At 56.4% G+C, this 16,436-nt stretch overlaps 1 protein-coding gene across 14 annotated transcripts in view; it reads left to right on the top strand.

Moving 5' to 3' along the window:
* The window catches only part of LIMCH1 (LIM and calponin homology domains 1), a 298,252-nt gene that overhangs the window by 209,337 nt on the left and 72,479 nt on the right, over positions 1–16,436 (top strand). For 8 of the 14 annotated variants that reach the window (XM_038555938.1, XM_038555940.1, XM_038555942.1 and 5 more), the window contains 3 exons: positions 6,398–6,593; positions 11,642–11,894; positions 12,741–13,007. In XM_038555938.1, coding sequence (XP_038411866.1) covers positions 6,398–6,593; positions 11,642–11,894; positions 12,741–13,007 — 716 coding nt within the window. The remainder of the gene's footprint in view (positions 1–6,397; positions 6,594–11,641; positions 11,895–12,740; positions 13,008–16,436) is intronic. The other 6 variants (XM_038555951.1, XM_038555945.1, XM_038555946.1 and 3 more) reach the window with 1 other exon arrangement.

Here is a 16,436-nt window from a genome sequence, read left to right on the forward strand (position 1 = left end):
TTCTTCTTTATCCCAAGAGGCTGGCACACGATGGCAAGCGGCACACAGGTTAAGGTCCCTGTGGTTCAGCGCGGTGAGCTTGCCCTGCCCCCGGGAAGACGCGGGCTCCCCCCAGCGAGGCCTGCGCCCCATGTGCCCCATGCGCCCCATGCACCCCATGCCTGCCTGAGCCTGCAGAGCCTTCAGGGAACGGCAGGTCTCAGTTGTCCCCAGCTTGCACCCCCGAAGAGCACATCCAGCCTGACGGCACGTGGCCTGTGTGCTAGAGAGCGCAGCCCCTGCTCCCGTGCGGGGGAGTGGCCTGAACTGAACAATACGGTATTGTCCAGAGACGAAGGCTTGCTCTGCCTTTGTCCTAAAGGTCACTTTGCTTCCCCGTCAGGGCCTTGGTGTGGGCGAGGTCACTTCCGCCACGTTCCTGCCTGGCCCACCCTGGCCAAGCGCCGCCAAACAAGGGGCAGCTCCCCGCAACGTGTGTGTTTTACGGCCCTTGTACTTGGGTGACCAGGAAATATGGGAAACCTTTTTTTTTCTTTTTTGATAAAATAAATGTTTATTTGACTATGGGGAGGCTGAGCTAAGGTAGGAGATGTCAGGGAAGCCGTGGTCGGAGGCCCGAGGCTGTGGTTCCGCCTGGGGACCCCGCCACCCAGCCCGGGAGTGGAGGGGGCGCACGGTCGCGGTCGCATCAGCGGGTTTGGATGAGGTCCCTGCGGTTGCACGGAGGTAAGGCCGTGCCCTCCTGCACCCGTCTAGCGCGCACACAAGAGGCACTAATGAGACCCCCCTTGAGGGACCGTCCACGCTTTCCAAACTTTCTTTTCATACTGAAACACAAGAACGTGCTCCAGCTTTCTAACGATTTATCCTCCTTTCCTTAAATTGAAGATAATAGTCCTGACAATTCTTCCCATTTGGCCCGAGCCGGTCTGGCTCATGTATTTTATAAACGGACAAAGCTTCCATATTGGTCGTTACACATATAGACAAAGACCTTTCAGCTAAATGCCTTTAAAAATAAACTGAACAAAATAAAATAAAAAAATAAAATAAAATAAAATAACTGAACACACCCAATGACGCCTTGTTTCTTACGTTTTACTCTTGTGCGTCCTTTACCGTTTCCTGCAAGTCTGTGTTAGAGAAAGGACACAGGTAAGGTCCCATCTCCTTTGTGAAACTCGAATGCATGTTTTTTTAAATATTCAATTCAGATTTGAATAATGACACATGGGCCATCTCTCTTTTTCCTAAAGATTTTATTTATTTATTTGAGAGAGAGAGTGCAAGTGAAGGGAAAAGCAGACTCTGCACTGAGCAGGAAGCCTGACGTCGGGCTCGATCATGACCTGAGCCGAAAGCAAGAGTCGGAGGCTCAACCGACTGAGCCGCCTGTGGGTCATCTGAGTACGACTGTGTAAAAGCCCCTGCCTCACAGTCCCTTTCTTTGCTTGGAATCTGATTTGTTCTTGTGTCTCCACGAACCCAGCTTGTCTACACTCTGCGCAGCTATGGTTTCTTCAACTCCCTTCTGTCGACCCTTGTTACACCAGCTGCCTCGAGACGACCTTTCGTGGCCAACGGCCGTTCCCCTTTCTTAGTGAACATAGGACGGCATCACAGGCCACGAGGGAGGCCTCGGTGTCACTGGACACAGCACGGCTTTGCTAGCATGGCCCCCACGGAGGCCCCGAACCTCTGAACACAGCAGAGCGTAGTTGACCCGAGCTTCACAGATAGATACCAACACCTGCAGAAGCTAGCTTACCTGGAGTAGATCCTATTTCATTTTATTGCTTAAAATCGGGTTTTGTGGGAAATGCAGAAAAGCCTAAATGTGGTTTAAATATGATAGAATCGGGAGCCCAGGTGGCTCAGCCGTTGAGCGCTGCCTTCGGCCCAGGGCGTGACCCTGGGGTCCCGGGATCGAGTCCCTGCAAGGAGCCTGCTTCTCCCTCTGCCTGTCTCTATCTCTCTCAATCTGGTCTCTTATGAATAAATAAATAAAATATTTAAAAATAAATATGATAGAATCTTATTTCGAACTCACAGAAAAGAGGTCTGAACGTGAGCAGTGGGCAGGTGATCATCAGGGACCCAGGGCCCTCGGGTCCTTTGCTCCAACATCCTCGGTCCCCGGGCTCCCGCCTTCTGCTCCAACCCGGCTGTCCCGGCGTAGCCCCCACATCTGCGCCCAAGTCGGGAGGGAAGGGGGCTGAGGGGGAGGAGGACCCACGCCTGCCGCCCGACGGCATGTCTGCTAAGTCGTGCGCGTCTCCCCCGCTCGCTCCTGTAGACGTGAGCGTGCTCACACGTCCGTACCTCTCTGCCAGGGGGGACCCGGGAAAGGTAGACTGTGTTTCAGTCAAGAACCGGGTGTTTTCAATGGAGAAGGAACGGGGAGTGGATACCGAGGCGACAGCGACCACAGCTTCTGCACAGACACGGGCCGACACACACCTGGAACCACGAACATCTTCTTTCATGAAGGATATTAGAGATTTTTTTATATTCGTTTTTCAAGTGGGAGAAATGTTCCCGAAAATACCTATCGGCAAGGTAACGGGAGCAGAGCCCCGAGCGCAAGTGTCGGGCGCCGACCGGTCGCCGCTGCCCTGTAGCAACGACACGTCTCCGAAAGCGTGGTGACCGCGGCCTTTCAGTGAGCCCAGGATCTGTCGCTGGGGGTCTCCTAGCGGAGGGGACATGAGGGGGCGGAGGGGCGTCACCGTGACAGTGTTGGGGTTGAAGCAAGACCTTGGGACCTACGGTGGCCTCCGAATCGCGCAGGCAGGGCCGGGCGTGAGCAGTCGGGTTCTTGCCCTTGTCCCTCACCTCCTCCTGCCTGTCCTGACACGTCCCACATCAGGGATCGGGGCCAGCAGTGCCCCCAGGACCACCGGCCTCTGGCCCCTCCCCAGACAGTGGGGAGTCTTCCTGGGAGGCCCGGCTGCTCGAGCCCCAGGGCTGTAGGGGCCCGGCGAGGGTCCTATTCCCGAGCCAGGCTCTGTGGCCACCGCCCCTGGCTGACGCACTGGCGTTCCGGGGACACGGACGGGGCGGCCAGCCTCAACCTCGCTCCCCTTCACCTGCCTGGTCTGTGCGTGTCGCTCGCCGCCCCACCTTGTGTTCGCGTGCGCGTCTCTCTGTCTTCCTGCCGGAGCGCAAGCCAGTGGGGACAGGTATATATGGACTCCGCGGAGAGCCGCGCATCAGGCTCCTGGAGGATGCCGGGAAGCATCCGAGGGGTGAACAGCCCCCCAGCCGGCGCATCGTAGGTGCAGGTGGGTCATCGAGCTGGAGAAGCAGAGCCTCAACCGCTCCAGAGTGCGGCTCGGCCCCTTTATAAGTCACAGAGGAAGCGGACAACGCTGAGTGGGAACACGGAGGCATCTGGGCTTCCTCAGATGCCTCCAGCCACCCAGGCAGCCTTCGCAGCTCTCGTTTCCACTGACTGAGGAGGACAGACGAGTGAGAGCGTCCGGAAACACCGCAGAGGCCTCGGCCCCCACGCAGGCGTCGCGCCCGTTTGCTGGAGCAGCGGGTACGGCGGGCGGCTTGGCGTCTGGTCTCTGCCGCTGAAGTGCTCCCCGTAGAAATAGAAATGCTCCTGGGGTCCTGGCTGGAAACACGGACGCCTCGACATGGGCCCCGGAAGGACAGCGCAGGCCGTCTGGCTTTGTGTTGGGCTTTCAGCTTTCGCTGTCCCCAGCAGCTTAACCGCGGACGACCTGATGGAAAATCCGGGAACTCCCTCCCGCAGCTGAGGCCACGTCTTTATTTCTGGCTGAAGAACCAGCTTCTCGCTTCACCCTGAGGGTGCAAGGGACCAGGTTGGCCAAGGGTGACCACGCACGGGTGGCCCGTTTTTCACTTTTCCAACCAGCCGTGCCTTTCAGCGTCCGGCTCTTGCTGGTATCACTGACCCACTCAACAGGTGGGGAAGCTGAGGTCGGGGGAGCAGCTTGCCCTGGGCGCCCCACGACCAGGTGTGGAGCCGGGATTCAAGCCCCACGCCCAAGCCTCACGCCCCACTCTCCGCACCCCTAGACGGCCTCTGTTTTGCCGTATCCGTGGCTCGGGGCCAGGGCCCCAGCAGCCGTTAGCAGGGGGCATTGCGCACAGAGGGAGGATCGGCGCCTGTGGGGAAGGGGCCGCGCCGCTCGTGACACATGACCCCGCCCGGGCGCGGCAGCCGGAGCTGGGGCCCGGTGTGGGGATCCCAGGTTTGCTGCTTCCCGTGTGACCTCGCGGGTCTCGTGGCCTCTCTGGTCTCACTGTTCTCTTCGGTGGAATGAGGACAAAGCTGCCCGCGTCGCCGAGGGGCCACGAGGTCAAGCGCAGCTCAGAAAGCCCCAGGCTCTGGCCGTTTGGCCCGTCCTCAGGGACACATGGCCCCAGGTCAGCACCTGCGTTTCCAGAGGAATCGAGTACAAGACCGGATCCGGGTCAGACGAGCGCTCTCGGCGCCGCTGCGGGCTCCCCCGGGGCAGCCGCTTGCCCGCTGTGGGCACAGCCTGGCCACTTGCCACCTGCGAGGCAGCAGCTTCGGCCCACCACGGGGTGGAGGGCATGGCCGCTCACGCTCACACTCGCCCTCGCGCTCACACTCATGCTCACACTCACGCTCACCCTCATGCTCACCCTCATGCTCACTCTCAGGCTCACCCTCACCCTCATGCTCACACCCACCCTCACATTCATGCTCACCTTTGTGCTCACGCTCACCCTCAAGCTCACCCTCATGGTCACCCTCATGCTCACACCCACCCTCACATTCATGCTCATCCCTCACTTTCACACTCACCCTACCCTCACTCTCACACTCATGCTCACCCTCATGCTCACCCTCATGCTCACCCTTGTGTTCACGCTCACACTCACGCTCACCCTCATGCTCACACCCACCCTCACACTCATGCTCACCCTCACTTTCACACTCACCCTCACTCTCATGCTCATCCTCACACTCACGCTCACTCTCATGCTCACCCTTGTGTTCACGCTCATGCTCACCCTCACGCTCACCCTCACTTTCACACTCACCCTCGCCCTCATGCTCACGCCCACCCTCATCCTCGCACTCACGCTCATGCTTGCCTAGGCCACATGACACCCTATCCTCCCGGGGCTGAGCTGGCCATGTGGGAGGAGGCTGAGGCTATTCTCTCCATCCTGCCCTCCCTTCTCCCCCTCCCTTCTTTTCTGGGGGGAGGGGGAATTTTTTTTTTTATATTATTTAATTTAAATTCAACTTGCCAGCGCACGGTGTAGCACCCAGTGCCCGTCTGCAGGCCGAGCCCTGGACGCCTGTGGGCGCAGCCACCATCCCGTCCAGAGGCTCCTGCCACCGAGTGTGGTGGGGGTGCCGGGCTGCTGGTGGGGATGCTGCTCACTGAGGCATTGGCTCCGGGGCAGACCCGCCGGCATAGACACTTTCCAGAACTGCGTGGGGCAGGTGCAGGCAGTAGCGCCCCGGGGCGGCCACGGGGTGAGCTCCGTCGCTGCGGGTGAGGGCAGGCCCCTGCCAGCGTCGGCGCCGTCCGGGTTTTAGGCGCGGCTGGAGGGGATGAAACTGAGGTTTACCTTCGGCGACTGGAGTTGCTTTTGTCGCCATCAGCCTGGACTGATATAACCAAGGCGAAGACAGCAGCGGGGACAAGGCTTTCATTATGGTGCAAGGCAGAGCAGCTGTCTCTGGTGACCTTTGTCCCTGGGGCCTGGCGTCGGGTGTGCCGCGGGCGCTCGGCCGGCCTCCGTCTGCAGGGGCGCGCATTGTTGGCGGCCCGACTTGCGGCCGCCCCGGCCCCCAGCGCCCCGCCGGCCGCCTGGATTCTTTGGAGGCACCACGAAAAGAAAAGCAGTTTGCATATTTTTCATTGCTGCTTTTTTTTTTTTTCCTTACTAACTTTCCGCCTCGGAAAGACAGGTCCCTCTCAGAGCCGGCAGCTCTCCCGGGGCGGCAGGATGGACGGGCGCTGCTCGGGGACACACGCAAGTGCTGTGCAGGGTACGGGGCGGGGTGGGGGGGCTGATGGGTGCCCCAGGGCCCGGCAAGGTCACGGCGTGCGGTTCCCCGGCGGCTCTGCCCTGTCGCTGTCCTCCTGTGAATCCAAACATCATGATTTTTTTATTCTTCTTTCCTTCGACCTTTAAAGACAAACCGTGGTGGCATGTGCGTCACTCGGGTGTTTCTGTTTGTTGTTTGAGTTGTGCGCAGTTTCCCGATCAGGAAGGTGTGGCCGGGGTCCGGGAACGAGATGCCGGCCTGGCGGCGGCCCTTCATGACTTTTCCACCCAACGCCACGCGCGGGGCCCTCGTTGCGGCGCCCGAGCTGGGTTCCCTCTCCGTCCGTGGCCGGGGGGCCTGAAGTCCTTCCGTTTTGTTTTTGGACAGGAGACCGATGACATCGAGAGCCCTAAGCGCAGTATCCGGGACAGCGGCTACATAGACTGCTGGGACTCCGAGCGCAGCGACTCACTGTCCCCACCTCGCCACGGCCGAGATGATTCCTTCGACAGCCTGGACTCCTTCGGGTCCCGATCGCGGCAGACGCCCTCGCCAGATGTTGTCCTCCGGGGAAGCAGCGACGGTAGGTGGCGGCCGTGGGCCCCTGCGCCCTCGCGGTCGCGCGTGCACAGGGGCGGCTGTGGCACCGCGGGCACCTTGCTGGGACCAGTAACTCCGAACTGGGAGGAGAAAAGTGCTTGAATGTTGTTTTCCAGGGCCCCCCCAGTTGGGGTCGGCTCCGCCTGCGGCCATTCGCACGAGGCCTCCATGAGCAAGGGGAAAGCGGGTTGCCTCCCTCCCTGCCGGTTCAGGGACCCAGGCACTGTGCAGCCGTGAGCTCGGACCCTGTGCCCAAGCTTTTATGCTCCAGGTGCAAGGAAGGGAAGCGTGTCGGCACCACAGTGTAGACGTGAAGACGAACCCACTCCCGGACTGGAGCCGCGCCGCACGCTCAGGGACGGGCTGAAGCCCGGGAGGCTTTAACGGGGGCTTCAGGCAACCTGCTCGGAGCTCCCGGCGCCTGCACGCTGGCTGCGGCCCTCACGGTACAGGGCCCAGCCTGCCGGGCTGCTCCGAGTCCGGCTTTGAGTTAAACCCCGTGGATTTCATATCACCTGCAAGGAATGGCCGCTTCTCTAGGAATCTGGGGTCATGCAACCTGATGTGAATCTGACACGTCACCTTCCGGAAGCTGTTGCCATCAGTTACCGTGCACCTTCGCACCTCCGTACTTTCGGGGCGGAGGATGGCTCGCTCCTGTCCCCAACCTGCAGAAGGGGGCTGAGGCTGGCGCGGTGTTTTGTTTTTTTTTTTTAATCTGTTTCTACTTTTTCTATGCATTGCTTGATGCTGACATTTCTAGAGACATTTTCTAGAGACTTAAGCTCCTCTAGGGGATGAGAATTGCCCCTTAGGGCTGAAAGATCCCTTTCCGCCATAAAAGCCTAAGATACTTGGAGGTTTCTCGCGCCCAGGTCCTCAATGGGTAACCTGGCACCTGGCGTGCAGGGCAGCACAGGTTGCGAGCCATGTGGCTTCTTGCTCAGCCCTCCTGGGGCCGCGGGACGTTGTGCATCTGCGTTTTACGGATGAACCCGACAGAGGGTCAGGAACTGTGAGCCTGAGATTTAGACCCTTAAACGGATGGTACCCACACTTCTATTTACCCAATAGATCTTTGGGATTCTAGAACGACTGGGCTGATGCTTTCATTTTTCAGCTTTGCAACAAATGGAGCAGCCTCGGGGCCGCGTAGTATGTGACCCCAAAAGAATTCCATGGCGCATTGTGAGCGGCCTGGAAAACATCCCTAAAATGTGGAGTGCGTGTGCAGTGCCGCCCACAGACTAGAAGCTGCAGCACCAGCCCGTGACCGGCCGCCCAGCCCACCCGCTTACCGAGCACGTCTGCACCGAACTATGTCGTGTTACCGACTGTTTTTTTTTTTTTTTAGAGACCTACCATTTTCTTCAGCTTGGAGCTTCACAAGTGGTGACGGATCCTTCATTCTGTCAACCTCGGGAGGGGGGGTAGTTCAGAGTTTGTGACGAGCCCCATCCTGAAGGGATCCAAGGCGGTGATCTCTGATATCCCGCTAACGTGCGCTGAGGCACAATGTAGTTTGCGACAGGATGGATGCACTCAAGTCCTTTGATTTATTTTCTTTTTAAGGATTTTATCCATTTATTCATGGGAGACACAGAGAGAGAGGCAGAGACACAGGCAGAGGGAGAGGCAGCCTCCATGCAGGAGCCCGATGCAGGACTCGATCCCGGGACCTCGGGGTCATGCCTTGAGCCGAGGGCACACACTAAACTGCCAAGTCACCCAGGGATCCCGTGCTCAAGTCCTTTTATAAATATTTTTTCTGCATAAAGAATAATATGAAACTGAGCCTCACAAAACACCGTTCGGGAAAGAGGACCCTACACACCAATCTCGCAAAGCAGCCTCATATCTGCAGGCTTATGTTCTTGCAAACTGATCGAGACCTAATGAGGTTTAAAAACACACTTAAAAAAAAAAAAGCATTTTTTTTAAATCTGCCTTTAAAAATAGCATGATTTTATTCAAATGCATGTTGTAGTTTATCAGCGTTTATGGTATTTTTTTAAATGTCAATCAAGAAGACTGTTAATCCTAAAACCCACTTTTAAATCTAGAAGAACTTTTTTTTTTTTTTTAAGTCTTGAAAATTCATTTCCTAAGGACTCACAATCAGGGAAAATCCTAGCATAAAGTTTCTCCGGTTCCATGTTGGGTCTGTATTTCCATACCCTTGAGGCCCGCTGACCTATTCAGGGAGGACGGTCAAGAGCCACGCTTGTGAGGGTCGTGCAGGAGGCCTGCTGGCCCCCGGCACCCGTGAAGCCAGCCCGTCCTGCTGCCTCAGTGCCGGTTCCTCCTCCCAAGGCCGCTCGATGGACCCCACGGAAGAGGAAATACAAAGCCTTCCACTCGATTGCTTTTAAAGTTAAGAATAAAAAATAAATAAATAAATAAATAAATAAGTTAAGAACATAGTTTATAAATATGATGTGTTTTGTTAAATGAACATTGTTTTATAAAAGGGTGAGTTGAGGAAGAGAAATAAGGAACGAGAGAAATTTAAGTGTAAAAGGAAGATGAGAAAGCCGGGGATGCCTGGGTGGCTCCGCCATTGAGCGTCTGCCTTCAGCTCATTGAGCGTCTGCCTTCGGCTCAGGGCGTGACCCCAGGGTCCCGGGATTGAGTCCTGCATTGGGCTCCCTGCATGGAGCCTGCTTCTCCCTCTGCCTGTGTCTCTGCCTCCCTCTGTGTCTCATGAATGAATAAATAAAATCTTTTAAAAAAAGAAAAAAGAAAGCCAAGGGTTGGGGTGCATATGGTCAAAATACAGGAAAAAAGAAAGCCCCCTAGTTAGCAGAAGGGAGAGAAACATAGCCCCCTGGAGAGGCAGGCTCGGACTCGGACAAAGCGGCACCGCCCCCATCGTGTGCTGCGCTGTCGTTGCCTGATGTTGGCATCAAGATCGAGGCCACCCCAGTGTGTGTGTTCGGGGTGAAGTCAAGCTCTTTTGAAGTCCTGGCCTTTGATGAGGATCCCGCCCCAACTCACGGAGGGGAGGCCGCAGCAGCCACTCTCTGGGTGCTCGTGCCGTCTCCTGGGCCTCCACCACCTGTTACCGTCTGCAGGCTTCCGGGAGGCCCCTGAGGTCTGTGTGCAGCAACGCAGGGGACAGACTGGAATTACGGCCCGGCCTCTGAGTCCGGAAAGCTGCCCCGTGTTCAGCTGGGTCCCTCCCTAGGCCTCGGAGCATCGGCACGTGAGCTCCTCTTCAACCGTCTGACAAAGACTTTTACCAAAAAGCGTGGGAGAGAAAAGGTGATTGCACACGTGCTGAGCTCCTGCCCTGAGACTGGCACTAAGGTGTCGTCAGGACAGGATGTCCTCAGCTCTGCACCAAAGGAAGCCTCACGGATTATAGGATTTCAGCCGTCAGCAGTTTGAGACGCCGCCGATTCCTGGGCCAGCCTAGCTGATCCCAGAATCGTTACCCTTCGTTCGTTCAGGAAAGGGTAGCGCTTCTCTAGTCGGGGTGCCGCACGCACACGCAGAGGACCCTTCGCGAGGAGTGAACCCAGGGGAAGGAGGAGCTTTGGTCCAGGGTCTGGAGAAGAGAAAGTGGAGGCCCAGCTGCTGCGTCCCGGCCCTGGCCGCAGAGGGGGCTCTTTGGGTGTCTCCGAGCCTCCACGTCCGCCCGGGTCTGCGAAACGGGGATGGTATCAGATCAGGATTCAGATCCAAGCGCCCAGCAAGGTCAGAAAACGTCAGGGTCTGTTCATGAGGCCTCTCACTGGGGGGGGGGGGGGGGGGGGGCGTGACCACGTCCCCAGGCAGGCGGACACACTGACGAACGGCCTCGGGGTAGGAGAGTGCGGAGCGACGCGTCAGAAGCCAGCGAGACTGACACGGACAACTTGGGAAGGGAGGCGAAGCCACGAGGGATTTGTGCCCACATGCTCCGTCAGTGACAAGGAACAACTCGTTTACGGCCCGTGCTTCTGACTTTTAAGGCCTTTCAGAAGCCGTCGAGTCATTTAATCTGCAGGCGCATCATTTCATTCCTGTTGTTACCGCCAAGGACCGGCAGGTGCGTTAGAGCCGGCCTGGGAGCCCACAGTGAACGCCAGGACCACCCAGGATGGCGACAGAGAGTGGCCCGCGCTTGCCGAGCGCTCACCGTGCCAGCCGCTCACACGGACCCGGTCCTCCCAGAAGCCCCGCCAACCAGGTGGCATCCTTATCCTCCCTTTGCAGATTGGGGAAACTGAGGCATGACCTAACGACTGCAAAGCTAGTGAGTGGCCGAGCTCAAAGCGAGGTGGATCAGTCCTAAAGCCCTGTCCGCTGTCCTCTGCCTCGGCTGCCCCTTCTCTTGACTCCGTCGCGGGCGCTCCTCCCAAGTGTACAGGAGTCCCCTCTTCCTGATGCTCGCTGTGCTGAAGGGTTTCCGCCCGAGCCCCCCCTCACTGGGCACCACTGAATTCCTTTGCGTCGCCCACAGCGCTGTCTAATCCAGAACCGATTCGTGTGCCCGTCAGATGATCTGAGGCTGCCCGCCGGGTGCAGAGACGCCAGCTGAACCCTGCAAACCCCTGTCCTCCAAGCGTGAGGTCAGCGGGGTCACGCATCTGCAGGGCAGGGTGGATGGGGCCCCGGGGTCCGCAGGAGGAAAGGGGGGCTACAGTGAAGGCCGCAGGCAGGGCTCCGGCTCGGGGGTACGCGTGCATCACACCTCACAGCGCCTCCTGGGAGGCAGCCCTGGGCCTCGCGGGATTCGGCCACCCGTGTGAGCACCGCTCTTGTCCTCCGTGTTTCCCCCTTGCTGATGGCCGACGCCCCCCGGGCTTCCGTAATCTGGCTCCGCTTGTCCCACGGACATGAGGCCCTGGGGCCTCCCGCGCAGCCGGGCTCACCTCTGCGCCCCTACTTTGACTTTCTCCCCCTGATCTGAGTTCAGAGCTTGCCCCAGCGTAGCTCTGCTGGACGGATGCTTGGCGTTTGGTCAGTGGACGGTCCAGGGTGGGGGATCCCCAGAGCCCCGGGCCGGCCCCGCGCACCGGTTCAGCGCCCATGTCTCCTCTCCAGGGAGGGGAAGCGACTCTGAGTCTGACCTGCCGCACCGCAAGCTGCCGGACGTGAAGAAGGATGACATGTCTGCGAGGCGGACGTCCCACGGCGAGCCCAAGTCGGCGGTGCCGTTCAACCAGTACCTCCCGAACAAAAGCAACCAGACGGCCTACGTGCCGGCGCCTCTGAGGAGGAGGAAGGCTGAGCGGGAGGAGTACCGGAAGAGCTGGAGCACCGCCACCTCGCCCCTGGGCGGGGACCGGCCCTGCAGGTGAGGCCCGGGGGGGCCCTAGCGGAGGGTGCAGTGTGGGGGGACGGGCATCCCGTCTGCGGGTCCCTGCCGAGCCTGTGGATGGTGGAGACTGGGTCTGCTGCCAGGTCGCTGGGGGCACAGCTGCCGCCCAGTTCCTTTGCGGAGGCTGCCTGCCTCCCCCTCCCATCAGTTGGGTGCACAGAGCCTTGCCTTGGTGCAAGAAGAGTTTTCCTGGGCCTAGAGACGTGCTCACCTGGATGCGAGCTCGGGGGTGTGAGGGTGCACGGGATGTGTCCCCGACCCCCGCGTGGGGCGCACCGAGGCCAGGGGGCGCACTGGGACGTCGGCGGGCATCTCCCTGGCACCCGGTTAGGTCCTCGTAGTGTGCATCCACTTACTCAGCAGGTATTTACAGGCCCCTTCAGGCCCCAGGGACCCAGTGGGAAATAAGACAAGCCCCCGCCTTCAAGGGACTCCCGGGCCAGTCCGGTCCTTTGAGCAGAACCATCCTGACCCTTGCACCCTTATTTCCCACGGTCCGCCTTTACTGTCCGTGACTTTCATCGAACAAACACGCTGTTAAAAGTCTTGATTGTTGAGCAAGACATGACTTCCACCTTCCCAGCAGAAAAGGCCCTTCGCCTCTCACTAGCCCCCGTGAAATAGCTCTTGGCGTTGGGATGACGCTGCCCTGTAGCTAATGGCCACGTTCACCTTTCTTCACGTTGCCAGGACCGTATCGCACGTCATGACTTTTTTTTTTTTAAGTGAAAAGTAAGATGAGAGTGGCCACGAGGTGACACGTGGCTGCCCCCCCGCCCCCCGGACTGTTAGTTTGGTAAACCATGTTGTCCACTCACATAGCTATCCTGAAACGATAGAGGAAGAGGGAAGTGAAGTGGGGTCTCCTTGTGACGAGGACCCCGCCGGCCAAGTGCAGCCCGGTGGGAAGCCTTGTGGCAGGGGCTCAGGACGGCCCGCCGGCCGCGGGATGGAGCAGCCTCCTCCGGGGGGGCCCACGGCGGCACCAGCTCCCCAGTCCGAAGACAGAGATGCCGTCGAAGTCCAGAAGCGCCGACGGCTGGAGCAAGCTGGGATCAGAGTGAGGCCGGCGGCGCGGCGCTTTGCCAGGTTAGGCCGAGGGCGGCCTGCGGCACGGGGGGGCCGCCCTGCTTCCACTGCCCGCTTTGCCCTTTGCAGTGCTGCGCCCCTGCACCCCGAAGGGGCTGTGAGTCCTGGCCCTGGGCATGGCTCCGTCAAGAACCTGGTTGTTCTAAATGGAGGCGAACAGCGAGCTTCTTGCTGCTTCATTAGACTCGTCCTGGTCGGGGGGGCTGTGGATCCCCCACGCGAGAATGTTGTTTCCCGATAGCCCGCCGTGTGTTGGTCGCCCCACGGCTCCTAAATGGCTCTTAACCCTGTCTGCGCTCACCGGAGACGAGTTCCTTGGAAATGGGGGGCTCCCTTTTTAGAAAGCATGGCTGGTGCCCCGCCGACCCACCCCCTCTTCGTCCCGCAGGAGTGGTAAGGAGGCGCCTGTCGGCCTGCCCTCCCGAGGCATGCTGATTCCAAAACAAAAGAGGGCGCGATGCCTTCCTTGGTTGTACCAATGGCACCAGCCTGACTCCGCGGGACGGGGCGAGGGGAGCCGTGGGCAGCCCCAGCTCCACAGTCGGGGGCAGCGCTTGGAGAAGCTACTTCATTTCCCCCCTATAACAGCCGCAGAGATCCCAACAAACCGTCACGACACCAAACCTTGACACGTTAAAATCCCTAACACACAGTTTGACGGTTGAATTTCCATTTAACTGGAAGCGGTGGGTGACATACCCATTTTCAGGAAGGGTAAACTGAGGGCTGGTGACAGTCGGCGACTCGCCAGGCCCGAGCGCTGGTGACCGCCCGCCTGGAGGCCAGATCCTAATGTTCCAACCACAGAACTGCATCTGTGGTTGAACAGAACATTTGCCATTTTTCCGTACGACTCCAAATGTGGTTAGTGCTGCACGGTCTGGTTCTTAAACTGGAAGTTCCAGCCCTGAACCTATATGGACTTAATCGTGGAGCACCTTTGTATTGATTTGAGAGGAGAAAATACCACCCCGTGTGTGATATCTCACTTAAGTGTGTCCTAAACACACACTTGCTTCTAGAAGACTCTACCATAAAAGTGCATTACAAGCAGCTCTCTGGATTTCTGAAATAAGAGTGATGTTGTAGAATCATAAAAAAAAAAAAAAAATCAAATCCAGATATTCTATAAATTTTGGTGGAAAGACCTCATTGGAGACATATTTTTTCAACACCATTTTACATTACTTGCTGAGAATACAAAGATGAGTAATGTCCCCTAACCAGGTATTGGCTTTCAGGCCCAGGGGGAGTAGTAGGTAACACAGGTAAGACTGTGAAGTCACCAAGAATATCCTTGACACACATACCTTCATTTTTATGACATCTGGGAAGTCTTTAAGGCAAAATTTCCCGAAGACACCGTGATATTTTTCCCCCCATTTTATTATCACTTTCAAAAATTACTACTCTGCTTGGCTAAAATCTTTAAAAAATGGATTCTTCTATAATTACCAGTCTGGTTGAGGGTAATTTGCATTGGCTGTTCGAGTTTCTTCTTCCATAATCCTTGGCCACTTTCTCCCCATTTAAAAAAATATTCATTTTATTAGAACACTGAGCATGAGATCTCCCTTCTGAACAAATCCTTATTTTTCTTTTTTCTGAACAAATCTTTAATTGTCCGATACAGCGTCGTTGACTGTAGGTAGTGTCGCGTGTTGAGCTCTAGAATTCGTTCGTCCTTCCTAAGGGGCGCTTTATGCCCATTGATCAGCAACTCCCCGTTTCGGTGGTGAAATAAGTATTTGACTAAAGTATTTGACTAAGTATTTGACTCCTAGATCTGACATTTCAGAGGAATCGTGCAGCATTTTTCCTTCTGTGACTGGCCTGTTTCAGCCTGATAGCCTCAAGGTTCATCCATAGTGTCACATAGTGGAGAACTTTCTTCTATTTAAAAACTGAGCGATACTCCACTAAACGTAAATATCACATTTTCTTCCATTCATCCATCAGTGGACACTTACGTCATTGCCACAATCTGGGCCACTGGGACTAGTATGGCAGTGAACACGGGAGCCCTAGCAGCTCTTACAGGTCCTGATTTCGATTCTTTGGGATGAATAACCAGAAGTGGGATTGCCAGGTCAGGTGGTAGCTCCATTTTTAGTTTTTCAAGGACTCTCTCTGTCGTCTTTAGAGTATCCAAAAGGGCAATAAGAGATGAGTGCGGAGCTTCACAAAGCTAAGTCAGCACACCCAGGAGCCATGGTGATGGAGAAAAAAGAAGAGATTTGACAAGGCTGGGAATTCCCTGGGTGACCTGTGTCAGTGACCGTGAGGTTTATTTCGTGATGACGTATTGAAATCTTTTATGGTGGCTCCCATTCTGTGCATGAACCCAGAATCTTGGTTTGTTTACATATGTAACTCTGACGGATGAATATTACTTATGTGGTCGTCCTTGGTGCCGTCCACGTTTCCCGTTACCTGGCTCAGTTGTTCACATATTCCATCCAAGTTAGCGGCATGAGGCCGAGATCCCCAGGTCTGTAAATATCATCGCACCTGAGATCTTCCGACTCGGCATTTAAAACTGGGTTCAGGAAAACGATGCATATTCCCAGAGAATGTCCCCAACAGCGGTGTGATGCAGCTGCTCCAAACGCCCGGAATTCTTCTGTCGGCAGATTGTTCAGCCACGAGCTCTCCCGTAAAGGTCGTACACATACCGCGTCCCTGGCCTGCCTGCGTCCCTGTCACTCACATTCCGCAGGCTTCACTGGAATTGAGAGTCACACTAAGTTTATCCACATTTGGAATCTTGCTTTTAATGTGGCAGAAAGTAGCTTAACGGGAATGAAACACATAAAGATGAAAAGGCGTCTTGGGATCTGGAAAATCAGAATAGGAAATATGTAACACATTGAACCTCCACTTCCCATCCTTGCCATCCAGATGGCTTCTGGCTGCCATATCCCTGAACCCAGCAAGAGGCCCCACATCTGCTCCATGGTCCATTTCGTAGCTGGGAAAGTCTGTGTCTGTAGATATGGGTCATGACATAAAGTCCCGGGCAAGGGATGGAGGTGCACAAACACCAAGGCTTTATTTCTGTACTATTGTCCTGCGTTTTCCCCCAGTATTCTCAGACACCTCCTGTAGCCTTTCTAATATGGCATGAAAAGGAGCAAGAGTGCGCTGTATTCTGTTTTCATAGGAGATTAGAAGCCCAGAAGCCCCGGGCTTCCTGCCTAACCATCTATTAGGAGGTATCTTAGCATCGAGGGAGAGAAAGTAGGACTTCGTAATGAAGGTGTGGAGTTTAGTGTGTTTTAGAGTCACCACCGAAATAAGAAGTATACTAACTACTTTCTCTTCTATTTTAGTTTGTGATTAAGTCAGCTTAATTACCCCCAAACATGAGACTGTGCCACAAAAGCCAAGATTTCTGTTTTTAAGAGGATAAAATAGGAACCAACATTC

This window comes from Canis lupus, chromosome 13 (assembly GCF_011100685.1).
Source record: "Canis lupus familiaris isolate Mischka breed German Shepherd chromosome 13, alternate assembly UU_Cfam_GSD_1.0, whole genome shotgun sequence".
In the NCBI taxonomy this organism is placed as follows: Eukaryota; Metazoa; Chordata; class Mammalia; order Carnivora; family Canidae; genus Canis; species Canis lupus.